Source organism: Ambystoma mexicanum, chromosome 11, assembly GCF_040938575.1.
Source record: "Ambystoma mexicanum isolate Mex_15411 chromosome 11, UKY_AmexF1_1, whole genome shotgun sequence".
In the NCBI taxonomy this organism is placed as follows: Eukaryota; Metazoa; Chordata; class Amphibia; order Caudata; family Ambystomatidae; genus Ambystoma; species Ambystoma mexicanum.
The window spans coordinates 1,467,532,686-1,467,558,941 of record NC_090934.1 but is presented as its reverse complement, the minus strand read 5'-3'; the positions used below and the strand labels follow the sequence as shown (position 1 = coordinate 1,467,558,941).

The window sequence follows — 26,256 nt, the reverse complement described above, 5'->3', positions numbered from 1 at the left end:
ACAAACATAAACATATTTTATTATACAGCACCCAGGTGCCCTTGGGTTCGGCACGCACTACAAATGTCAAAATATACATAAATACGGCACAAATTGGGGTAATGCCCCCAAAAATACGAAGTTGAAAATCGCGAGGGCGAAAAAAAGGCCCAGTTGTTTAAATCGCATTTTTCGCTTTTTTTTGCTCCTTTTCCCCAAACAAATGGGTGGGGGGGTATACATTAAAGTAGGGGCATGTTGCCGGGCTGCAGGGAGTCGCCCCCCACATTTGAAATGGAAAAAAGTGCAAAAAGAAAGGGTATTTTCGGTATTCGATTTTTTTAGAAGAAATAATTTCGGCCTAATTTTATTTAGGTATTATAACGAAGCTCCCAACTCGGTGCTGTGCGTGTTTGCTACTGTGTGGGTAGGTGCGTGCATGCAGTACACACGTGCATGTAACACCGGTCTAATAAGTATTTGCAAAGGCAGGCACGCAGCTGTATATTGCAATGGGCTTTGGTTGAAACCACAGAGGTGCCTTTCATGTTCGCGAGCCTGGGGAGGGCGCGCCTCCTGCGGAGTGGGTTACAGGTCCGTGGCACGCGGCTGCCTGCCTCGAGGCGCTCCCTTGCAAGTCTCGGGTCATGCAGGCTTTGAGGGGCGGGAGGGGGGATGCGGGGGGGGGTAATGTTGCTTTGCAGCTGCAGCGGATCCTGCCCCTGCTCGCCCTGCTGCTGGGAGATGCCACCAGCCCGGGCATGCCTGTGCCCGCAGCTTGGGCAAGCTGCCGGGAGAGAGTGTCCTCCTTCCTGTAGAGAAGGCCGCCTTTGTCTCTCTCGGGGGGCGAACCCTCCGCTCATCACATTAGTCTGCTTTCTTTGGTGCCTGGCACACGTGTTCCTCTCTCTCTCTCGTCCCCCCTAAAGTGCTCCTGGCGGACTCCTCGCGGACACCACATCCCAGAAAATGCCGGCTTTGTTTTCAGGGCCTTCCTTGGCTGCTTACATGCGGGGATGTTTTCGTCCGTGCAGGGTGTGCTTTACAGTTATTGTCCTTTGTGTGTGTTTTTCATAGCGCTACCGCTTACACGTCCATGGTCTCTGGGCGCTTCGTAACTACAGGGGTTTCTTATACTCTTTGCGGCCGGTTTTTCATGGATTGTTCGTGATTCATACATGTGCCTTCACATGTTTTCAGCAAGGCGGCTTTATACGTGGCGATGGGGGTGCGGGGGGAGAAACAGTGTTTCTGAGGGAGGGAGGGAGGGAGGGAGGAAGGAGGGTACATGGAGCAGAGAATGGGGGAGAAATGGAAAGGCGCTGTCTTATCAGAGAGTTTAGGGAGTGGAGAGGCCAACAGACAGACTGTTCTAATCTCTTGGGCCCGGAGCCTAGGCTGCACGGCATTCCCGCATTTCCCACCGGCTGTGCTGGGAGAGTAGGGCAGCAAAGGGAGAGTTACTTCCTTTCTCGTCCAGCTGAAGGTCATCATGCCTGTGGCACAGGCGTTGGTGATGTGGTTGCCTGTCATCCTCGGCGCCCTTCCCCACCTGTATCCCCTCCCCAGGGTGTCTCGCGGGTGCTCAGTCACGAGGAAGGGAGTCTCTCACTGAGGCTGTGCAGCACTCTCTGTCACATGAGAGCCGCCCCCCACCCCCCTGCTCCGGATTAGAGTGCAGAGAAGGGAAGGGCAGCCACGTGTCGTGGCTAGAATGGCCCGCAGGCTGTGCCACCACAACGAGGAGCAGCAACAGCGCTTTCATTAGTTTCTAGGCGCTATGCGTGTGGGTCTGTATGGGGTCAGCATTGGGAGGTGATGCGCCCTGATCCTTTTCGCCTCTCACCTCGGTATTAATGTGCAGCGCCCACGGTCCCACAGGTGCACCCCGATTGACCCTTATAAGAACTTGGTCTCCCACAGAGACTCTTCCACAGAGCGAGAAGGTCTCCCGGTTGGGTCTTCTTGCCCCAGATGTTCGGATGCCCACCTCAGTCCAGGCAAGCCAACATCTGGAAATCTTCTAAGCTTAATGTTTACACTTCCACAGCAGCGTGTGTCTCACAGGAATGTGTCAGGAGGTTGACGTATTGCACCCTTACATCAGTAGCACGCTTCCTATCCCCCCAACATGCCGATTTAGAGTCCCCCCCCCCCAAAAAAATGCAGAAGGAGCCCTTTTCCTGTCCCAGGACAGGGCGATGGGGCTCCAACTGCTGCCACGCACCACCCAAGTCTTCTGACCTTTTCTCCTTCGTGATGGAAACTACTTCTTGTTCACCCCAACAGCAGGCTCCAAATACTGAACTGGTCGACACCATTGCTGTGCGGTCCAGAATCTCTTCACCTCCCCCCCTCGCCTGTCAGAGGAATGGTTTGCTGCTTATTGGGGCCATGCCAGTAGCCCTTACTTATGGTGCCCCAAGCAGCCCCTACACCCCTCTCATTGATACCTCTCATTGATCGCAAACACTGACCGGTGTTCTGTCTGCAATGCTGTATATGGTCTGCTCACCTTTTAGGTGCAATTCAAGGCTCCAATGTTAGCACAGCTTCTGTTCCTGGTTTAGTGACTCCTCAGGTTGGGAGATCGAGGATTCGGGTTTAACCGGTTAACAGTCCTGTTCTAGAACCAGGGATCTCGATTCCAAGGGAGGTATTGCTACCTATAATACTGAAGCAGGGGTCCTCATATTTCTTTGGGATCCCTCCTTCTGCACTTGGAGATCTGATCCTTCATGTGATGTTATATGGCATTTGTATAGCACCTAGTGCCATTGGTATGGCCTCAAGCCGCTGTAGGTGATTGCCCTTGGAGGACCGAAGCCCGAGGTATGAGAAATTGGTAAGAGGATTTTACAATGCGTGTTTGTATTTTCCCCAGTGTGAAGCTAGGTAGGGGCACCTACGTCCCCCTGCTAGCGATCCAAGGAGAACTGGCTTGTGGATGGGTGCTGTGAAAGCAGTCGGGAGAGTGTGCAAGTCAAAGAGACTATGTTCCCAGCTGGACCACATTTCTTTGTAGGACTTAGCTGCATTCTAGTGGCAGCGGCGATGTGTGATATAAGTTCGAGTAGTGGATGATTGCAGATGTGTGTTCATGCAGGTGTATGCGGGTGGGCGGCCGTGCCTTGGGAGGGATACGGCTGTCTTCCATCGAGATGGAGTGCGATACGTACCCGTGTGTCATGGCTGATTTCTAGTTTCAAAGACAGTGCAGATCCTATTGCAGATCGGCACAAATCCTTTGCGTGCGCACTCGGTACTGGCTGGATGTCTACTCCTGTGACCCGTCGGTGCCCCCACCAACCTGACTGGGGGTGTTCACCCAAGAGGCAGATTGGGTCAGTCATGATGCAGAAGGGAAGAGCCAGGTCTTGAGTGCTTCCGGAAGGCGCTGGAAACCTCATTGCAGCGCATGTTGTGAATTGTCGAACATGTCGAAGCTTCCTGTTCATCGCATTCAGAACCTCTCCTGTGCAGGGAAACTCCTCACTCTACTTCTTGACACCAATAACAAGAGGATGCATGTCACGTCAGCCCCATGGATGGTTAACTGTCATAGTTACTTAACCACTGTCCTCGCTCCAGTTTCCTATTGATGCAAAGAGTTGAAATGACTAGCGCCCTTTTTCGAAGGTTCGTTGCATCCTAGCCAATCAGGATGCAGGAGTTTACCGGAACGTCTCCATTGCAGAGGTGTAGGCCCACGCAAAATCTGCAAACGGCCCCTGAGCGGTGCTGTGAGGGCATTTATAGATGTTAATGTCACTGCGGTGGGCTGAACACATTCGCTTCAGACCCCACTTGTTAGACAATCATGGCTACGCCCCTGCTCCATTGCCCTGGCAGCCTGCACTGAACACTTAAGCTTTAGCACCCTGGGTCCCTGCGGCCCCTCAGCCCTCCATAACACGCCTTGCTTTGCTGAAGGTCTCCACGTCGCACTTTGCAGGCACTTCATGGCCGGCACCGCCCGATGCCTCAGGTGTGCTAATGCTTAAATAAATTGTACATTTTGCTACCGAACCTGCTTATTTAATCCTCACCTAATCCATTGCACACAAACCTCGTTTCCTAGCCGAAACCTCCAAATGCAGAACCACGTTTAAAAGTTCGGAAATGTGGCTTGTTGTCTTACAGTGGCCCCATGAGTGCCGTGATCCTCATCAGTGGGCAGTTCTCTTGCCAGGTTCCAGCTTGATTGCTCACCGTATTTGAGACCTGTGACCAGCTCTGTGTCCTCTGTGTGTCTTGAGGCCAGTCCATCTCTCTAAGCAAGGAAATTGCTGTTGGCCAACAGGCCGGAGACTCACATGTCTTGGGTTTATGCCTCTTGGAGTATGAGTTGAAGCGGTGGGGGGCGGTCCACCTGTTCCACCTCACTTATACAATGCTATGCTCGCCTGCCTTCAGCCATTGTTCTTGCAATGGCCTCCTTGTTCCCGATCCTGCCCCGGGAAACGCTGGTGGGGTTCACATGGTCTTAGAAATACGCGGCATGATCTTGTATGCTGTTCCTAAGGACGTGCAGATGAAGTCGCTTGACATCTTCAATATATTTTTAATTCATTCCAAGGTAACTGGTTTCTAATTAGGAATCGTCACTGAAATCCAAGTTCTCCAGCGTGGGATCTGGTATGGATTCACATGCTCATGAATATTCCCCGTCGTCAGGCTGGGAATCCTCGGTAAAGAAAAAACAGTTTCACTTTTGTTTACAAACTGTCTTTTGCCTATAAACCGATCACTGAGCTCTGGGTCATTCTGCCCCCAGCCAATGACTGCCCTCTCCCTAAGCCCCTCCTCTGGCAGCCATCTTAAAATTTTTACAACACGTTCAAGTGTTGGGAGTCCTTGTGTTTCGCTTTTAGAGCTTTCTGCGTTTTTCGCTCTTTTTGCTAGGAAATTTCCATGTTTCATAATCTATTGTCTTTGGCTGGTAAGAAAGGAACAGGCAAGCCGGCACTATACTTGCCCACACAAAGCCACGTTGCTCTTCCAGGCTTCCCTGCAAGGGCAGCTGCAGCCCTGTCTAAATTACCATGTATGCTCTTGATGTGAAGATGGCATGCTTACCCACCAAACCTTCTGTCGCTTAGTATTTGAGTGCATGACATTTTGGCAAGCAATTCAGATCAAGGTTCGTTTTAGGACAGCATGTCAAACTAAAAATCTAATAATTTAGGAAATCTGCACGCCAGCGAACATACATGACGCCTGTGTGTAGTGATCGCCGATTGTGGTTCAAACAGAATTGAATTGAGCAAGTCTCTGCTCTGGAAACGTGTTGCTTGCACTGTCGCTTCTTCGTCCTGTGCAATAGCACCCCCAGTGACCCCGCCTGCTGGCTAATAGGTTTGTAGTTCTCTGAGAACAGGAAGCAGGATGGTGTTTAAGATGGGCCAGTTAGCCTCTACAGGAAGGGAGGTTAACTCGGGTCCCTTCCCCCTTCATAAGATTACCAGGTGACTCCATGCCATCGGGACCGCGTTCCCCAGTCCTGGGTTTCCGTCTCTCCGTCAATTGCTTTCTGTGAGTTACAATCTTGGATCCATTCTCTGTTGAATGAAAAGTAAAAGCAAAGCCCAGGACTGGAATTGAGTGTGCTAGGTGACATGGAGTCATCTCGTAACCTTACTTCCTCATAGGACCCCCAATCGGATTTTGCAGTGAAATTATTTTACTACCAGTTGGGCGTAAAATCATTTTTTAGGAAGTGAGGGAGAAATTCAACAGGTGTATCTTTGAGGTGATAAAAAATATTGTATGCAGTGTTTTTGCTGCGGCCACTTTACACGTTTGAATTTTAAATGTGCAATTTTCACTGCAGTGATTTTCACCAAAGTTATTACAAAATAAATGTGTTGTGTTTTTGGGGTAGGGGGTTGGAAGGTGGTGGTGGAAGTGGTTAAATGGATGTTAGGGTGGAACCCCCATTTAAATAACAAATCTATAAATATAGTTCGGATGCTTGTGAACCTGCTGTGCATATAGTCTGACATCTAGTGGTAACTGCAGAGTATTGCACCTTTTTTCCAAAGATCGAAAAGGGACATCGACATGGACGTGACTGTAACACTATCCCTAACGTGACGTGTAGTGTACCCAAAATCTTCACTGGTCTTCGGCTGTTTCGCTTGCCTTCGACGACTGCTCAATGGCTGTTAGACGACTGGTCCTGTTGGCGCACTTTCCATCCTGGGCTGATTGGCAACTGTCTTCCACGTTGCCTTGGCCCTCCGGCCCAGCCTTTAGAGTAGGGAGAGTGGGGCCCTGTTTCATTGTCTTCTCTTGAGAATGCTTTCCCTTTACCCCTTCTCTGCCCTTTCTCTTAGTCTGACAGCCGTTTACCTCTGCTATGGAGAGGACTCATTCCCTTGGATGAACCTCCATCGCCGATACAATCAGTGTCTCCCTTGTGACCACGACAAATGCTTGTGTAAAGCCTGTAAGCTCCTTCGGCCAAAAACCCTGAAAGACAGGCGTATGAAATTGTGGGCGGTCTACACCATACAGGCCAAGAGTCACTCCCCAACTGGCGACTCAGACGAGAATCCGTTGGCAGCCACGGCTCCGATTCAGAGACCGTTGACCGTATGTACTGTGCAGCCCTCGCACTCCCACGTGTCTGTCCCTGGCCCCGACAGGCATGCTGCCGGCAGTGCTATATGGGTAAGTCACAGCCCGGTGACAGGGACACTCGCTCACCCCATGCTTCTAACCACACAACCTCCAAACTCTCCCTGATGGACCCGTTTAAAGTTTCCATGCCCGCAGGCCAAAGACTTCTACTGGGTCTTCCGAACTTCGTGGTTCGGCACTCTCTGCGCCACCTCCTCCGCGGCCTACGCATGGCATTAAATCTCCTTCTGTAGCAGGCCCTCCCTCTAAACTCTCAACTTCCGATGCAGTAGCGTCGAAAAACACGGTTGCGCCAAAAGACGCTGCAGTGGCGAAAGACGTGCCGAAACGGGTCCACTCGGCTAAAACACTCCTGAAGCTTTGGGAGAAGGGCTAGCCAAACTGTCCCAGATCATCTGGAAATGGGCTTGTCTGCTGAAGTCATAGAGTTTGGACACCTTCAACTCCCTCAGAGATGCATGGACATACTCGGGGAAGCACGAAAACCCAACCCCAGACATTACTACTCTAATAAGTGGATGTGCTTTTTTATCTGGTACAATACTAAGTACGTCAATCCCATTGACTGCTCCCCTAAAAATATTGTCCTTTAACACACCTATTAGACTCAGGACTTGTTTTCAATTCCCCCTAGGTCCACCTGGCCACGCTCTCTGCGTATACCACGTCCCAGAAAAAGGTTCCATGGTGAAAAAATCCTGTCATTAAGGCCATCATGGAAGGGGTGAAGAGACGTCATCCCCCTATTTCCAACCCAACTTGAATGCTGTCCTTGCCAGACTAATGAGGCCTCCTTTTCAGCCCATTACATGCTACCACTACGCAGATGACACTCAGATCATCTACAAAATCAAGGCACCGATGCCGACCACTCAACCCTAACCGACTGTCTAAAAGAAGTCTTCAACTGCATGACTGCCAACAACCTGAAAATCAATCCAGGAAAGACAGAAATCATGATCATATCCAAAGACCAAGAGAACGAAACCGCCATCCCGTGGCCAACGGAAGTGGGAACCGCACCATCACCATCTAAGGAAGTAAAAAATCTAGGAGTCCTGATGGACAACGCCCTAACCTTAGAACCGAAAATAAACACAACAGTCAAGAAATGCTTTTTCCTCCTCCACACGGCAAGAATAATTCTACCTTTCCTCTCTGTCATGCACAAAACACTCACTATCGTCGCCCTCATCATGTCAAGAATCGACTATGCAAACAGCCTCTACCTCGGAATTCCAGAATTCCTCATGAAAAAACGACAACGGATCCAAAATGCAGCAGCCAGACTACTCCTCAAACTACCAAGAAGAGAACACATCACGCCTGCCCTAAAAACACTACACTGGCTCCCAGTAAAAAATTGCATCACCTTCAAAACAATGCGCATAAAGCACAGGGCAATCTGCGGAACAGGGAGCAGAATTCCTACAAAAAAAATGACAATCTACAATCCAACAAGACCCTCTGGTCAAGCAACAAAATCTGCCTGGAACCTAAACCTTGCCTCAAGAAGAAACTGGGAGGCACCTCCTTCTACCACTTAGCCACAAAAACCTGGAACAACATCCGAAAAGACATAAAAAACACAAATAATCGCCTAAAATTTAGGGAATAACTAAAAACCTGGCTCTTCAACACCACAAACTCAAACTGAAAACCGAATCGGAAATGAAAGGGCTGAATGAACTGGACTCGGACAACCCCCAGTAAAGACTGTGGACATCTCCCTATGTGAAGAAACTCCCACGGCACCTGGACGAAGGACGCCGGTTAGGGGGGAACACGGGTGACACCCGGACTGAGGCGGAATAAACTCCCCCACCCAACAACTGCACTCGTCTGTAAATTGCCACAGGGTATCACAATATAGTGCAATTATCAGGATATTCGCAATCACCACAATATATGAGCTGTGGACATGGGCAGGTGCGCTAGCCGTATCGGTGTGAAGGGAAGACTGGTGAGGAGGGGGCCAGATGTGAAAGGGACCCCGAAGGCCAGTCGGACCAAGATCTAGACAGAGGCGCAGGGGCGCTCCCGAACCCCACCTGGGGAAATTACAGAAGCCCAGCGCCTCAATTCAGGAGAAAGATGCCAACTACCCAATTGCACTAACAATTTCCCCCTCTGCATACACCTCTCAAACTCCAAACCAAACACAACCAGAAACCTACAGGACAACATACCGCAAAAACTTCACTACATCGCAACAACAAAACAAAAAGCACACATAGACTCGCACAACAGTACACGACGACTACCGGCCGCAAAACACCCCAGGCCCAGCCAACAGGGTTCCATGTGATTTCATCGCCTGCTGTTTCATCGCAGGGTTTTTTACCGCAGATAATTTTTTTAAAAAATCGATTTATTTTTATTTTTTTTTATTTTTGGGGGGGGTACCCCCCCAAACCCTCCATCCCCTTTAATTATTTTTATATTCCCGTACACCCACACCCAGTTTATATAATTTTTTAACCCCCCAAAAAATGTGATTATTTTTTTCTGAAAATAAATCTGCGGCAAAAAACCCAGCGAAAAAACATCTGGCGATGAAATTACGTCGCACCAGTCAACAGACCCACCGGGCTGAGGCTGCCAACAGCACATCACTGCTCTCTTGCACTTTTCCAGCTACTCCCCACTAACCACCTTCCCCTTCCTCTTTCAGAGCCGCCAGAGCGCCAGGGGACCACTCCAGTGGTGTTAGTGTGCAGTACAAATGTCCTTTAACATTAACATGCACAAGGCTATGTGAGAAACCTGAAGGTGTCTCACTTGCTGGGCCCGGGGATCTGTCATCCAGGTGGCCAGGACACGGCCATCACTGTTGGATCCAGTTACTGGAGATGGACCAGTGTGGGAGGATCACCGGGATGGGGGTCTTCGGGGAGTGAAAATGGGACACGAAGGTTGAAACGCAGCATCCCCTTCCTTACGACATCCTTTCCCCATCCTACCCTTGAAGAATACTTAGAAACTCTACCCCCCCTTTTTCCTACACAAACACTTTCTCACACCACGAAAGACAAGGGACTAACACCAGAGCTCTTTACCTGACATTTCGCAAAACACCAGGGTCAGGCAGAGTCAGGCAATTGCCGACACCTACACATACCAGACGGCCCTTTCCATTCCCCACAGGGATAAAATGCAGAGCACGGGAGCACTCTTGGAGCAAGGCCGAATGCACAAGGAGACCACTATTCCAGGACGGCAATTCAAACGGAGGAGAAAGGCTCTGGAAACTGAAAAGACAACAAGGAGGGAGTTGCCCTTGCCCTTTTCAACCCAGACCCGTAAAGCCTTCGATAAAAGAACCATAAGACCGGGAATCGCAGCTGGCAATTGGTGTGAAAGATGTCAAAGGTACACAGGGCCCTCCCGCACTGATAGCCAGGGCAGGGAAAAGAGCTTGCCACCTTGGTACCATCCATGACTCCAGGGGATGAAAAGCCAACGAGTTCAGCACAGCCGATGAGTCGGAAGAAACTGATAGTGGGCCGGACTGTGTTAAACTCAAGGTTGCAGTGGCAACATTTGTGCGAAAAGAAAAGAAGATAATAGACAACAGTCTTTTTGTGAACAAACGAGGTATCAAGAGTGGTCCGGCGTCACGTGGGCGCTCATTTGAAAGACTCTAACAAATGCCCCGCTCCTGAACAGGGAGGATAGGGTGAATTGAGAAAACTACAAGAACCAAAAGGCCCTAGGGGAGGCCGGTGTGAGATGTCAAAGTGGTCATACAAGGGTCAAGCCAAAACCCATGGTACAGTCCAAAGTCTTTGACACGTTGGGAAGTGAACTGTGTTACGGAGGGGAATGCCAGGTATATTGTGAGGAGGTGAAACCTACACTTGTCATAGAAGCACAGAGTGACCCAGTGAGACGTGACTGCCCTCCGGAAGTCTCTGAGAATTGGCAAGTGTTTTGGGAGGCAGGTGAGAGAAGGTCTGAGCCCGTACGAGGGGGACCTAAGAAAAGGGGAGAAAAGAACCCGGAAGAATTGTTTTAAAAGACATTAATATTTCTGAATGATGATGATGAACTGAAAAGCTAAGGGAACTACATTGTGAGGACAAACGTGAACCCAACTGAGGGACGTCCACCGTGTGATGTTGGTCTGAGGCGATTGAGGGAGGCTGACGTTGTGAAAGGGATTGGAGCTCGGCTGAGGGGGATCCTCAGGTGAAGAGTAATCGCCCGACCTGAAGATTTATAGAAGGAACTGTTTGTTTGTTGTTTGTGATACATCAGGTCTCTGAAGCGAGAGGCTTTGCATAAAAGAGACTTGGGCACATAAGGCCCTGATATTGAGAAAAGGAACTGTGAGCTTGGGCCGGAGAAGCCCAGAAATGTGCCGTGCTCAAGAGTCCCGCCTTGTCCCGTGCTTCAAATGTGGAGAAGGGAGACCCCGACCATACCATTCTTACTTATCATTTTGTGACACTTAGTTGTGAACATTATCCCACACTCTTTTGTAGCATAGTGGTAGGATTGGCAATTGTGTTTTTCAGTATAGGCCCTTTTTATTGGACTAGACTCCACTTGGACGGTATTATTATTATTTGATGGTCGTAGCTTGCTCCCATCTTAGATTTAGGTTTAGATTATGCGTTTATCTCACCCATTTTTATAGTTTAATAAACACCCTTGAACTGTGATCACGTGTGTCTGCCTACTTTGATACCATGCCTTCCTTACAGCTAGCCTCAAGACCCTCACCTATAATAAGACTGCCTTCCTAGTGGCCATTACCTCAATAAGGCGAGTTAGTGAACTGCAGGCCCTTTCAGTTCAGGATCCCTTTGTGACTTTTCACAAAGACAAGGTGGTTTTGCACACACACCCATGCTTTGCACCTAAATTAATCTCGAAGTTCCATGTAAATCAATCAGTTTAACTTCCCACTTTCTTCCAAAACCCCACTAACTTGGTAGAAAGACGCCTCCACACACTGGGTGTGAAGAGGGCAGTAATTTACTAACTTGAAAAAACAAAGCCACTGAGAAAGACAAACCAATTCTTCGTCTCTGTGGCAGCTGGTCGAGAAGGCGACCCTGTCTCTAAATCAGCTATTTCCAAATGGATTGTAACTTGCATCACGCTGTGTTACTCTCTTGCCAAGTTAGATCTACCCTTTACGGCTAGAGCGCACTCTACTCTGGGCACAGGGGCTACCATAGCTTACATTGCAAATGTTCCTCTAGAGACCATTTGCAAAGCAGCAATCTGGAGATCTGTACACACCTTTACACAACCCTACTGCCTAGATACACACTCTAGGTCTGATTCTCAGGTGGGACAGGCAGTGCTAAAACATCTCTTTGCTATTGTTTCTTCACACATCCCACCATCATCTCCGGGAACTGCTCGCTAGTCTATGCACAGCATGCGATTCTAAGCAGATGCACAAGCATCAGAAGACCTGCATTACTCACTGTAATAGCATTACTGATGATTGTGTCTGCTTAGATTGACATGCGCCCACCATTCCTCCCCTCATGGAGCAGAAGGAACATAGACTTCTTGCACCTTCTCTCTTCTGTACTCTCATGCTGACTATAGGGCTCTTTTACAGCAGAAGAAAGCACAATCGCTGAGACCTCGACGCATGAGGGATTTTGGGTACAATACACGTCACGTTGTATTATATTGTTAGGGTTAGTAGAACGTTGGTGATAGTGTTACCGTCACGCCCATGTCGACGTCCCTTTTCGATCTTTGAAAAAAAGATGCAATACTTCGTGGTTACCACTAGATATCGGACTATATGCACAGCATGTGAATCCAAGCAGATACACTTATCGGAAGTACGATTACAGTGAGTAATGAATGTCATATATCAGCAAAAACGACCAGGGTGAAAATTGCACATTTAAAAGTGGCCGTAGCAAAAGCATGTGGAACCTAAAAATATATTTGTTAACTGTAAAACCGGTAAAATGATGTAATTCCTACTTCTTTGCATCTAGTAAGTGACACAAATGAAAAGATGCATTCGTACCTTCTAGTGCTTCTTCAGAACAGGCCTTAATGACATTAGAGCACCTTCCTGTGGCTCTGAAGGTAGTACTTAGGACTTGCATCACAAGGTTGGGCTTTATCGACTGTTAACGACTCTGGGTACCTGAATAAGGGCCGAGCACAGTGAGGTCCTTTTAACATGGTCTGCGATGCAATTACTGGTCGTTAAAGCCCCTTCCCCAATGAGGACTTCATACCTGTTACCACTGGCATGCAGAAAGCATACGAACTGGGGGGTGTAGCGTGATGGATTAAGGAGGCTGACGAGGCGTTCTCATGTTGGCTATAGACTTTTATTCAAATAAAGAAAAGAACCTACCACTCCCTATTTCTAGAGGGTTTTTCCCTACCTCAAAACAGAATAACTCTGGTGCTCGTCAGGATGCAAGTCAAAATCCAATATACCGTCCTCTGTCCAAACCAACTCTCGATCCCTACCACTAAGAAAGAACCCCAAAAGGATTCAATGGTCCTCTTATCAAAACCACCATGAGACTGGCTCCCTTCTCCTGATGAACCCATCCAGTCTTAAGCCGACTTAACAGTCTCTTGCACCGGGGGCTGATTTACCAAATTCGCCAAGACCAGGAGAGTGATTCCCTTCTCCTGGTCTATCTGGAAGAATGTTGTAGACTGTTCCTTGATAGTTCTTGGTCTGTTTGGTATCTTTTACATGTGTTGGATTTCCCACTGTGACGAGGGAGTTTACTCCCAAGGAATACTTGGCTCTTTGGGTTCCCTGGACCCCACCCGGCTTTTCCGCAACTCCTGTTTACCGGTTTCTTCACTGTTTACCTGGATTTTCATTAGGGGGCACTACCGGTTCTTCCAAGGGTCTCTGGTTCTGCACGCGTCCAGCGCATACTCCTGTTTTCCTCTTCAGTCTGTGTAGCTCCAGAGAGCCGTTACTGCAGTAGTCTCAGCGTGTTTTATGGACCAGACGGTCCACCTCGGAGAGGCCACGCCACTGCCAGATTCTTCCTGCTTCTGCAGCGAGTCAAGTTTACTTTGGCTCGTGTGGTTCCTTCCAGCTTCTTCCTCCGAGACCGACTGTCTCGCGATGTTTCGGGCAGTGCTGGTTTGAATTTTCCAGGTCCTGCAGGATGTACGCCAGCTTCCCTCGCTGCTCTTCCTGCTCCCGAACTTCCCAAGTCCTTCCTCAGTCTTTACTTTATATTGCTGGGACTGTCCAAGCGTAGCGTCAATGTTTGTCGTCAATGCCTCTGAAGTTCTATTCCTGCCTCCTGGTGGCCACCTCGTCACAGTACTGTGGTAATCCCTTCAACTGTTTTCTATGTTTCTTTGCTTCTTCATCATCTCAGTCCTATCTGGTCTTACAGGTGAGATAGAAGAGACTTCACAATAACACACAGTAGTAGTTTCAGATTGGGAGGGAGAAGGAGTTAATGGGGTCATGGCTTCTGGGCACAAGGGTTTCGGGAGGTCTTTCACTGGACGGGAGTCCTTATCCCCATGAGGGGAGTCTCTCCCCATAAGGTCCTCACACTTTTTACCACCCCTGGGGGACTGTTGTGTAGCGGCATCAAATCCCTAGCCTCATAGGGAAAGGCTCCCCTCTGGAGAGAAGTGATGAGATCCTGTGAATCGTCACAGGTGCTATGGGCCTTTTGTATTAACATAAAGGGCTTTACGTGGACCACTCATGTCAAATTCCCTTTACAAAACGACAAAGTTGGCCATTCTGGATTAAAGTAAAGGGCGCTCCTGTGAGTCCAGTGTCTATGTCCATGATGGCAGGCGGAGAGAGCGACTGGGAGTGCATCTGCTGAGAGTAGATGGTGGCGTATCCTGGCAAGTGGGGCCAGCCTAAGGGCAGCAGAGGAGGGTAAGGGACTTGGCGGGGTTGAGTGGGGCAAGAAGAAATGTCAGACCGCAGTCGCCGTGTCGGTGCTCGGCGTGGAACGCAGGCTTTCACAGCACAATAAAGCCAGCGTTCCTGACCACCTGATAGCTGACGCCAAGCCCATCGGTGCTAATGCTCTGAAGCTACGCAGGGTACTGGAAGCAGGGGGCAGGTTCCTATGTGTTCATAAGTCCCTGGCTTGTTATTGATCTGTAGGGTTGCTATAATGCCACTCAGTAAATCGCCCCCACTGAAGCCCAAGATGGCAGCTAGAGATCAGGAAAGACTGTTATTGGACTATTATTTTTTTATTCATTCTGTCTAAGCTGTGTTTATATCTGTGCTGTGATTAATCAAAGTGTCACTTTTTCCTAGCTTGTACCTCTTCAAACTGGGGTTGGCCCCACAGATACAGGATCTGTACGGGAAAGTCGACTTTACAGGTAAGGGGGCGCCTTCGTCAGTACTGTCTCTGCTTATAGCTTTGCCGCCAAGTTTCACGTTCCCGCCAAAATGCTTTAAAAGCGCACAAATGCATTCTGGAAGGCCACAGTACATCGTTGTGAGTGCCAACCCCCTCTGTAGCCTGTAGCTTGGTGTAGCTGTTTTTTCTGTCTCGAAGATTGAAGTATTCAAAGCTGAGTTTCCAAATCGTCTGCGCCTTCAAGGATCTGATTGGGTGTGGTCCCGGAACTGGCTGAGACTGTGGTTTTTCTTGCACTTGGAGTCGAATGGTAAAATTGTTGTCATGCATTTCTTGGAACGGCACGAGGACGTCTGTTTTTTTAGATGCTCGCATATTAAGGGCGTTCAAAACCGCCATAAAAGGCTGTTGGATTACAGTAAAACAATTGAGGCTGATGGCAAGATAGGCTAAGAAATATCTCAATACTGCTATGTGTCATTACTTATAACCTACACACGTTATGCTACATCTCAGAGAGACTGACAAAATATGACTCCGGCAGAACATTAAGGTCCTCTGGAACTGGGCTACTCTAGGGTATTAAAGCCACATGTACATTGGGAAATGGAAGATAACATTCAAGCTCGTGTCTCTGTAGCATCTAACAACTCAACCAAACTCTTTAAAATCTGCAAGGAGCTGGCTAACCCTGCTGCAATCTCTACCTCTCCGGTTGCCTCCCAGGCTCTTTGCAATGCCCTTGCCTCTCTTCATTTCAGAAACCAAGGACATTCTGTCCACCCTCTCCACCTTTACCCCTCCTCTCCCCTCTCCATCTGTTCTTGCTGACCCTCCTTTAGCCACCCCCCACCATCCTTCTCATCCTTTCCTCTTTTCTCCCCTGACGAGGTCACTAGACAAGTCCGATCTTTGAAAGCCTCGTCAAAACAGGTTCATCCCTGTTCCTCTCAAACCATCAAGGACCACATTGACACCTTCACTCCTGCCGTTGCTGATTTTTGCAACCACTCCTTTGACTCAGGATCCTTCCCCTCCCCTCTGAAGCACTCCCTTGTGCATCCTCTTCTCAAGAAACCCACAGCTGATCCTTCTTGTCCAGCTTAGTATCGCCCAATCTCCATTACTCCCTTTCTGGGCAAACTCCTGGAAATGTTCGCCAACTCTCAGCTTAACCGTCATTCCAATTCAGTTGGCTGTCTCCATGACCACCATTCTGGCTTCAGAGCTCCTAGAAGCACGGAACTTTCTCTCCTGAACATCCATGAAGATCTGCTCTCCAACCTTGACTTTAACATTCCCTCTGTCCTCATCCTCCTCGATTTCTCTTCTGCCTTCGACACGATCAACCATACCATCCTGCTCAACCATCTCCGTGAAAACCTGGGTATCACTGATCAGGCTCTGGCCTGGCTAACCTCTTTCCTCTCTGATCGACCCTCCCAGGTCCAACTCTGGTCCTTCCTATCATCTATCCCCCCCTCTACGTGGGGTGTTCCCCAGGGATCTAACCTCTCACACTGGCTTTTCAACCCATACTTGGCAACTCTCGCCCACTGCTTTGCCATTTTCTGTTCAAATTTTCAGTGCTACGCTGACAACACTCAACTCATTTTCAGGCTGCCCTCAGCCAGCTCCTCCCCCTCTATCATCTCTGATTGCCTAACTGATCCTCCTCATCGGCACACCTTCACCATCCTTTCCCCTTACTCTGTGGCCGGCTTCCCTTGGCCCTCCTCCTACCACCACCTGCAAGGCTAAGAACCTCAGGGTCATCTTTGACTCCACGCTTTCCTTCTCCGCCCACATCTCTGAGGTCTCTAAAAAGTCAAATTTCCGACTGCACCTCCTCAGAGGTACTCTGCCTTTCCTCTCCTTCCCCCAGAAGCTCATGGTATCCCAAGCTCTGGTTCTCTCTAGCTTGGACTATTGTAACAGCCTCTTTCTAAATTTACCTGCCTCTACTCTCTGCCCTCTGCAACTAATCCAGAACAGGACTGCAAGACTTGTCCTTGGCCTCAAGGCCTGGGATTGTATCTCTCCAGCTCTGAAATCTCTCCATTGGCTCCCAGTGGATGCAAGGATTAAATTCAAAACCCTCTGCATTGTCCACAAGGCTTTCTGGGGCATGGGTCCAAAATACCTTCAACTATCCCCCCCAAATACCTCCCCTCTCGAGCTCTTCGCTCCTCTACCTCTAACTCCCTCATAGTCAGTCCTATTTCAAAGAAACGAGCTGGGGGTAGATCTGTCTTCGGCTGGGGCCTCCTTGCCACTCTAAAACTTGAGGAGAACCATCTCCGGTTCCGGAAGCACCTCAAGACCTTCCTCTTTTCTTCTGCCTTTGCTCCCCCTCTCCCCTGCTGATCTGTTCTCTCTTGGCACCATGATCCTCGCCACCCTCTGCCCTCCGGGCCCAGGTACCTGCTCACCCTGCCACTCTCCCGCACTGCCTCCGGGCCACCCTTTTTCTTCCTGCACTTATCAGACCTACCCTGTCTGCTGCCTTAAACCTAGCACTTGCAAATTGTTGGCTGCACTACCACTGTTTGTTGCCTTTATTATTTATTTATTTATTATTATTTATCTGTCTCTCCTCGGCTTCACACTTTCCACTTCTCCCCCTTCCATGCACTTTTCCCCCTCCCCCTCTCCCATGCACTTTTCCCCCTCCCCCTCTCCCATGCACTTGCGCGTTCTCAATGTCACTGGGCCTAGTAAGATCGCTGTTTTGTTCTCCCCTGTTCCCCTTCCTTGCCTTGTCGCGCTCTGAAACACTTGTGTACAAGTGGCCACCTGGTCAAATTTCCTCCTTCCTCTCTGAGTGGGCTGATCTCTCCTCATCACTCCTGTCCTCAACCACCCAACTCCTCTTTCTCGGCGACTTCAACATCCACCTTGATGCCTCCTGTCCCCCCACTGGTCTCTTTCGCGAACTCTGCAACTCTCTCTCACTCTCTATTCTCCCTTCTGGTCCTACTCACTCTGCAGGGCACACTCTTGATGCTCTGATCTCTTCTGACCTTCCCCTCTCCCTCCCTCTCTCCACTCCTCTCTCCTGGAGTGACCACTTTCTTCTATCCTCCCACCTCTCCCTCCCTACCCCACAGGCAAAGCCACCCTCTTCACTGCCACCCACCTTCTCGGTCATCCGACCCATGAAGCGGGTGTCAGTTGAGGCTTTCGCTGCCACCTTCTCGCCCCCTCCTCCCCCCTCGGCTGACTCCCACCCCGACACAGCCCTCTCCATGCTCTATTCCTCTATATCTGATACTCTCGACATCCTTGCCCCCGTCATGAGAATCCGCCTGAAGCCCAAAGCCAAATGTAATTCCTGGTACGACTCGGATCTCGTCACCCTAAAACGCAAGTGCAGGGTGGCAGAGAGGAAATGGCGTGCTTCATGTTCATCCTCTGACAAACTGGCCTGCCGCCTGCTCCAAAGGCAATATCGGCTCTCCGTTCTCACTAAGAAGAGAGCCCTTATCCAAGCCCGCATCTCTGAGGCATCAAACAACTCGGCCGAACTCTTTAAAATCTGCAAGGAGCTGGCCAACCCTGCTGCAGTCTCTACCTCTCCTGTCCCCTCACAGGCCCTCTGCACTGCACTGGCCTCGCACTTCATCTCAAAAACTCAGGACATCCTGTCCTCACTCTCCTCCCCTCTCCTCCCTCCCTCTCTTCCTGGCTCTTCCTCTTGCTCTCTTGTAGCCGCCCCTCCGCCCTCCTTCTCTTCATTTCCACCTTTTTCTGCTGACGAGGTTTCCAGACAAGTCCGATCTATGAAAGCCTCGTCTAAACAGGTTCACCCCTGTTCCTCCAAAACCATCAAGGACCACATCGTCTCCCTGGCTCCTGCCCTGGCTGACTTTTGCAACCACTCATTCGCCTCTGGAGTCTTCCCATCCCCCCTCAAGCACTCCCTTGTGCACCCCCTCCTCAAGAAACCCTCTTCCGACCCCTCCTGCCCGGCCAACTATCGCCCAATCTCCATTACTCCCTTCCTGGGCAAGCTCCTGGAGAAACTGGCCATCTCCCAGCTTAACCTCCATGCTGAATCTGTTGGTAATCTTCATGACCATCAATCCGGCTTCAGAGCGGCCAGAAGCACGGAAACTGCTCTCCTGAACATCCGTGAGGACCTGCTCCTGAACCTCGATTCCAACACTCCCTGTGTTCTCATTCTGCTCGATCTCTCCTCTGCCTTTGACACTGTCAACCATGCCATCCTGCTCAACCGTCTCCGTGATAACCTGGGTATCACTGGTCAGGCTCTGGCATGGCTGACCTCTTTCCTCTCTGGTCGACCCTCCCAGGTCCAAATGGGCTCCTTCCTCTCTGACATCTTTTTCTCCACCTGTGGTGTCCCCCAGGGATCCAACCTCTCTCCCTGGCTTTTCAACCAGTATCTGGCACTCCTTGCCCACCGCATCGCCGCCCTCTGCCCCCACTTCCAGTGCTATGCGGACGATACCCAGCTCATTTTCAGGCTACCCTCGGCCTCCTCCTCTCCTTCCCTCATCTCCGACTGTCTGTCTGCTATCCAGGAATGGTGTGCCGCCAATGACCTCTGCCTTAACGCCAGTAAGACTGAGATTCTACTCATCGGCGCACCCACTCCCTCCTTCCCTGCAGCTCTCTGGCCGGCCTCCCTTGGCCCCCTTCCTGCCCCTACATGCAAGGCTAAAAACCTCGGGGTCATCTTCGACTCCACACTCTCCTTCTCTCCTCATATATCTGACGTCTCTAAGAAGTCACACTACCAGCTGCACCTCCTCAGAGGTATTCTTCCCTTCCTCTCCTTCCCCCAGAAGCTCACTGTCTCCCGAGCCCTGGTTCTCTCAAGGCTGGACTACTGTAACAGCCTCTATCTTAATCTCCCTGCCTCCACTCTCCGCCCTCTGCAACTTATCCAGAACAGAACTGCGAGACTTATCCTTGGCCTCAAGCCCAGGGACCGTATCTCTCCAGGATTGAAATCTCTTCACTGGCTCCCAGTGGCTGCGAGGATCAAGTTCAAAACCCTCTGCATTGTCCACAAGGCCTTCTGGGGCCTGGGGCCTAAATACCTTCAACTCTCTCTTCCTAAATATCTCCCTTCACGAGCCCTTCGCTCATCCATCTCTAACTCCCTCATGGTCAGCCGCTTCTCGAAGCAACGTGCTGGGGGTAGATCTCTCTCCGCAGCAGGGGCCTCCCTCTGGAACAGCCTGCCTGCCTCCCTGAAACTTGAGGAGAACCATCTCCGGTTCCGGAAGCACCTCAAAACCTTCCTCTTCGCTTCTGCCTTCTCTCTCCCTCTCCCCTGCTAAACCTGCTTAACTCCCCACTGAATTCTGCACTTAACCTGCATCTGGGCCACTCTCACCGACCTCGGTCCAGGGCCCAGCCACTCTCCACTTGCACTGACCCCCTGGCTCCCCCTGCACTGTGGGACTGTCACTGTATCCCTACAGCCCCCTGCCCAGCACTTGCTCTGCACTTACCTCGCACTTGCCACCAGCTGGCCCTTTTTATTTATCATTTATTATTTCATTACGCCACTTACCTTGTACTGCACTTCTCCCCCCACCTCCTCCCCCTGCACTTTCTCCTTTTTCCCCTTACCTCTGCACTTGCGCGATCTGAATGACACCTGGCCTAGTAGGATCGCTTGTCCGTCTTCCCCTTGTTTCCCTCCCTCCCTGCCTCGTCGCGCCTTGAAACACTTGTGTATAGGCGCGTTACAAATACCATATCATATTACAAATACCATATCATATAATATCAATACGGTGACACCGAAAGTGTGGAATACCCTGCTGTCGACTCTTAGGCTGGAACGTAATCGACTACATTTTCGTAACCAGCTGAAAACATTCTTGTTCATGCAGATCTGGTAGTCAAATCCTTTTTTCCCCACCCATTTGTCCTGTGCTTCATGTTCTGTCTTTTGTCTTTTTGTGCACCCTTATACCCGCGGGCTGCGGTGCTATAGAAACAAATTAAATAAATACTGAATATCCTCTGAACTCCGCGTTCCGGGGTACCTTCTGAGGTGTTACCACAGGACCATCATGGTCCGCGTGGCTGTGCATTGCTCGGACCTATGAGAACAGCAGTGAAGGTTGCTGATGCACAGAGTTGTGTAGTGAATTTTCTCACCCACTCATTACTGTCCGGGCAATTAAAACCACACCTTCCTGAAAGGAAGTATTGTGAATTGTTGTAAGGCTAGCATATGCCACCAAAATGTGTTATGGTGTGCCAAATCACTGCTATAGTTGTTTTAGAAGCTTGTGTGGAGGTTGGCATATTGTGTCCAGATCCGGGGTATTGAACCCTAGGTTTGTGTGACTAGAAGGAAGAGAAAGAGGCACAGACGAGGCACAGATGTGGGGGAGAAGTCCTGTTTTGTGGTCACTTGGGTGTACGCAGAGCCAATTATGAACGACCACAGCCTGGGACTGCATGAAAATAAGGTGCATGCTAATATGTGTTGAATCAATTGAACTGTCTAAGTGGGGCAGTTCCCCAAATCTCTGAGCAGTAAAGATTGAGTAGTACTTGGCTGCGTGGTGGGCTTGATTGATATGCAGTGTGGTGTCTTTTTTGCCTGGCATTATCGTTCCCTCTGTCTCCTTTTTCGTTCCAATTCTTCGTCTAATTCTCTTTGCTTTCTTGCTTCCCATCTAACTCTTTCCTCTTCTTTTCTCCTCTCTTCTTTCGTTCGCTCTCTGCTCTTCCTCTTCCCTTCGTCTCTGTATCCTTTTATCCCTTCATTTCTGTGCTTCCTGCTCTTTTCCTTTCTTGCCTATCTCGTTCTTCGATTGGGCTCTGAAGTGCTTTGCACTCTGCTTCTCTGCGCTTGCTCTTTGCGCTCTGAAGTGCTTTGTACTCTGCTTCTCTGCGCTGATGGTGCTCCCTGCCTTGAGATCCCCCCCTTCCTTTCCTGAAAATCCCCACGGGCAGCAAGTGGGTCTCTGCTGCAAAGTTCTGGTCTTCACGTTTCTTTTTGGCTTTCGTTTTTGTGGGATGGGGATTTTTCTTGTAAAGTGCCTTGAATCTCCCTTTGTTGGAAGAGAAGCACACAGCACGCAGTTGACATGGAAAAACATAACAAAAACACTGGGATGTTAATGATTTATGTTTGCTAACTTTTTGGACATTAGTGTAGTGGCCGTCCGTATCATGCGGAATTAACACAAGTTCCCTTTTTGTCATAGTTCTTTAGGGTAGTAAATGTGTTTTATTGAATGGGATTGTAAACATTGAAGAGAGTGTGTAAGCATAAGACTGGAGGTAGTACCTCGGGCGTAAATACTGCCTCTGGGGCGCTTGTGGAGGGGGAGGGGGATAGACACTTCACGTGGGCTGAAAGGAGGTGACCAGCATTGGTGGTGTGGGGGCAGGAACACTGCATGTGTTGGGTCTGGTTGATTGGAGAAGGTGCTGATGGGCACTTTGCATCCTTATTGAAAGGGTTGGTGTATCCTTGGAGCATGTGACCTTACCATTTGCTACTATGTTTCAGAGGAAGAGATCGACAACATGAAAAGCGAGCTGGAAAAGTATGGAATTCAGATGCCGGCGTTCAGCAAGATTGGAGGGATCCTGGCCAATGAGCTGTCGGTCGATGAAGCAGCGTGTGAGTACTGGATCTCGAGTCTGCCAATTGACGCCCTCTTGCCTCTGTTTGTCGGTTGCAGCGGGCTCTGCTTGGCATTTACGGTTTCTCTGGCTTTTTATCTCCGGATGAGATACCCATGTTCCTCATAGGTGCCAGTGTGTTGCCCACCTTCCTCAGGCATCTTTTAGCAGATGCAGTTCGACTGTTGCCTGGAATACAAGTGTGTTACGTAAGGGATATATGACTATTGTCTAGAAGTATATATTTTGGGAAATAAATTGTGCTGTACTCCCCAGGCACTGACCTACCCAAGATGGGTGTCCAAACTTCACTCACAGTTAAGTTAAAAAGCCAAACCAGGACCCAGGCAGATCTATAACCCATATATTGCCGCAGGTGTTTTGGGGTGGGGCCAAGCCTGGTTTGCATATGGTCTTTTCCCCTTTTGTAATGGCGTGGCAGGCGAAGAACGATGGTCTGGAGGGTTGCCCAGAGCAATGCCAGAGGTTAAGATTAATTCGGAACCTTCCAGCCATCACCTCTTTGGTTTTGCATTAAGCCGCTGGACCATCTTTCGGGCTTGCAAATAGCGGCTTAAAGCAGGTGGTGCTGGTGTAGCGCCTAGTAACCAGACAAAGTAGCTCAAATAGTTCTGCTATGCTGGTGTGAACCTATGGAATAAATAGGACTTCCATTAAAATATTATGCACAATTATGTTTTGTCCAACTGTACGTTATAAGGCTATTAGAAGTCGCTGGGGATTTTTGGGGTGCATGAAGGACAGTTTGTGAATCTTCTTAGGGAAGCAGAATTATGAAATTGAGCAGAAACATGAAAACATGCAGAATTGCAGAAAATGCACTTCCAAGCAATTACAGAATTGCCTAGAAATACAGGGAGGGTATAGAGTTAAGTGTGGTCGTGATGGGGTGGTAACTGGCAACCTAAAGAGGATTATGGGGATCCCCTAAATACAAAGGGTAGGGGTTTGGGGGGGTGGAAAAGGAACAAAAGTCGAAAACCCCATAGAAGTTTGAGTAGAAGAAACAAAAGTTCATATATAGCTTCTGAGTACTTCATGTAGGCACAGAACTCAAATATCCTGAAAATGCTCCTCGCGGGGTGCATCCTTCGGTGTCGTTCCAGAATGAGACCGGAAGTGGAGCCTTGAGACGGGCTGTCGCTCGTTTTGTGGAAATCCTCCTATCGGGAAGTCAAGGCATCTTGGTGCTTTCCCTGGGAGCGGAGGCCGCAAAAACTGCAGCCTTCCCCTATAGCTGCCCCTCCCGTCGGCATGCGTGGCTAGAGGATAATAAATAACGTTAAGCGCAACTGGAGGACATGTAGACCAATGGGAGGGTTCAGCTGGATGCCGCTGCCCAGTGTGTTTGCAGAATATAGAAGACAGTTCTTTAAACCAATGGAATTCCTTAAACTAGTAGTCTACTTGTTTAGACTTTTTATTAGCTGGAAAATTGATTTAATGTTTGTTCTTTTGAATGTGTATATTTCTGTACTCTAACCTGAGCTTGTTATCAAGTTAAAGTTTGGTAAATGGAAGTAGGTTTTGAACAATATAACAGGGCCACGTTACCTTTTGAGGATTTAGTTGGACATGGTAGATTTGTACATTCCTCCTGTGCCCCAGGTGACCGGTTGGTGTGGCCATCTAGTCGCCCTACGCCAGACCTGTGCCTTTGCCATGCCACCCATCCCCCCCTACTTGCTCCAGAGGGTTCTCTGAGCGCCGTCCAACACAGAACTTAATAAGGCACATTGGTACTCCCCCGCTTCAAATCCATAAGAGCGGGGGGTGGGAGGGGCAGCAGTTTCCCAGCGCTGGCGCCTAAACTCTGGAACTCCCTCCCCCTCAATATAAAAAAAATCTCTCTCTCCACGACTTAAAAAAACAACTCAAAACGTGGTTGTTCAACCAATACTAATATAAGGAACGGATTCCTAATGGCTAGTCTAGCCCTCCAGCTAAATCTGTAATCAATGTCTTAGCTAACGGCTAGTCTAGCCCTCCAGCTAAATCTATAATCAATGTTTTAGCTAACGGCTAGTCTAGCCCTCCAACTAAATCTGTAATCAATGTCTTAGCTAACGGCTAGTCTCGCCCTCCAGATAAATCTGTAATCAATGTCTTAGCTAACGGCTAGTCTAGCCCTCCAGATAAATCTGTAATCAATGTCTTAGCTAACGGCTAGTCTAGCCCTCCAGCTAAATCTTTAATCAATGTCTTAGTTAACGGCTAGACCATTACTGCCCTAAAGTGGAGACACCTTTCACTATCCTCACCTAAACAGACATTTGCTACAGAAGCGAGGCGTGCAGGTGGTGTCTTAACCAACCTGGTCATCAACAGCGTTCCCTAGGCAAGCATTGAAGAACAGTGCGCGGATCCACAACGCGCCACAAGGAGAGCATGTGGACTCTCTTAGTGTGAGAGCTGTGCATCATGAAGTAATATTGTATTGCCATCACATTTGGTGTCAGGAGGCACTAAAATACTTCCTGGCTGCCCTACTAGAACCAATAGCGGGGCTGCATTTATCAACATACGCGAGCTGGACGCGGCATGCATTCTTCAGCCACCTTCGCACTGCACCGGCTCTTGAAGGAACATTCCAGATATTCATCCAAGGCTACATCCAGGACCATGCCAGCTATATGAGAGTTCTAACCTATGCACAAAGGACTCTGGATCCCGCGCGGTCTATGCATCGCTGATGCGTGCTTGGAGTAGGACCTGGGCGAATGTTCACTACAGTAGGGACCCAAACCCCCAATGACATTCTAGATCTTTCAGTCTTGCAACTGAAATCAAATAAAACTACTGGGGCTATTGCACTCCCAATGACCCCCCCCCCCCCCACGCTTGCTTTCATGATTGCCCACACAGCCCCACCCACGCCCCCTTGCACCCACACATTTTATGTTGCATGTTTCTGACACTGTAGATTCTCTTGAAAACGACTAAAATGAAAACAAAACCTATAGCTACACATGTTGATTGTAATATGATACAGGGTACACCCATGGCATGTGTATTCTAGTGGCCAGAATATGGCCTAACAATGTTGATCAGGAATAGAGCAAAACATGTCTGTACTCTTCTCCTTGCTGAAAAGAAAGTTAAGATGTCGGGCTCAAAATTGTTTGTTTTTTTTTTAGGAAAAACGTTGTGTCGACTACTAAACACACACACCTCTTGGGGCTTCTGCCCTTGTTAGGAAGTCTGTTCAGTAGTGTCAATAAAGTTTTACTTTTTGCAATGTTCCTCCTTTGACCCTAGTGGAATCGCCCAGCCGATCTGCTTTTTTGTCACATCCTTACTGATTTTTGGGGTGAGACCCCTTTGCCTCACTAGTGTGTTTCACTCATTGTGTTTGTCGTGCACTGATGAGTCCCTATGGTTACCATAGCAGTGAATATGTCACTTTCATTTCCTTTACATAACATCACTGTTACTTTTGTTTGAGATGTGTATTGACCTTGCTTAATTCACTTAAATGAGTTCATATCTATATGGCACACATGTAGCACAGTAACTCTAGAATTAAGGTTATAACATGACTTTCATCGGGAGTGGCAGTTGTTAACTAACTATGGCCTAGCCAGTCAAGCCCAATTTTTACCAGACCTTTTGTTGACGTGTAACCCTTGCTTTTCAATATTCCCAACAATTGACAGGGCGTGTG

General features: G+C 49.2%; 1 protein-coding gene across 2 annotated transcripts in view; it reads left to right on the top strand.

Moving 5' to 3' along the window:
• IQGAP1 (IQ motif containing GTPase activating protein 1) overlaps positions 1-26,256 on the top strand; it is a 473,401-nt gene that overhangs the window by 171,424 nt on the left and 275,721 nt on the right. For both annotated transcript variants that reach the window (XM_069625145.1, XM_069625146.1), the window contains 2 exons: positions 14,894-14,961; positions 22,456-22,569. In XM_069625145.1, the coding sequence (XP_069481246.1) occupies positions 14,894-14,961; positions 22,456-22,569 (182 nt within the window). The remainder of the gene's footprint in view (positions 1-14,893; positions 14,962-22,455; positions 22,570-26,256) is intronic.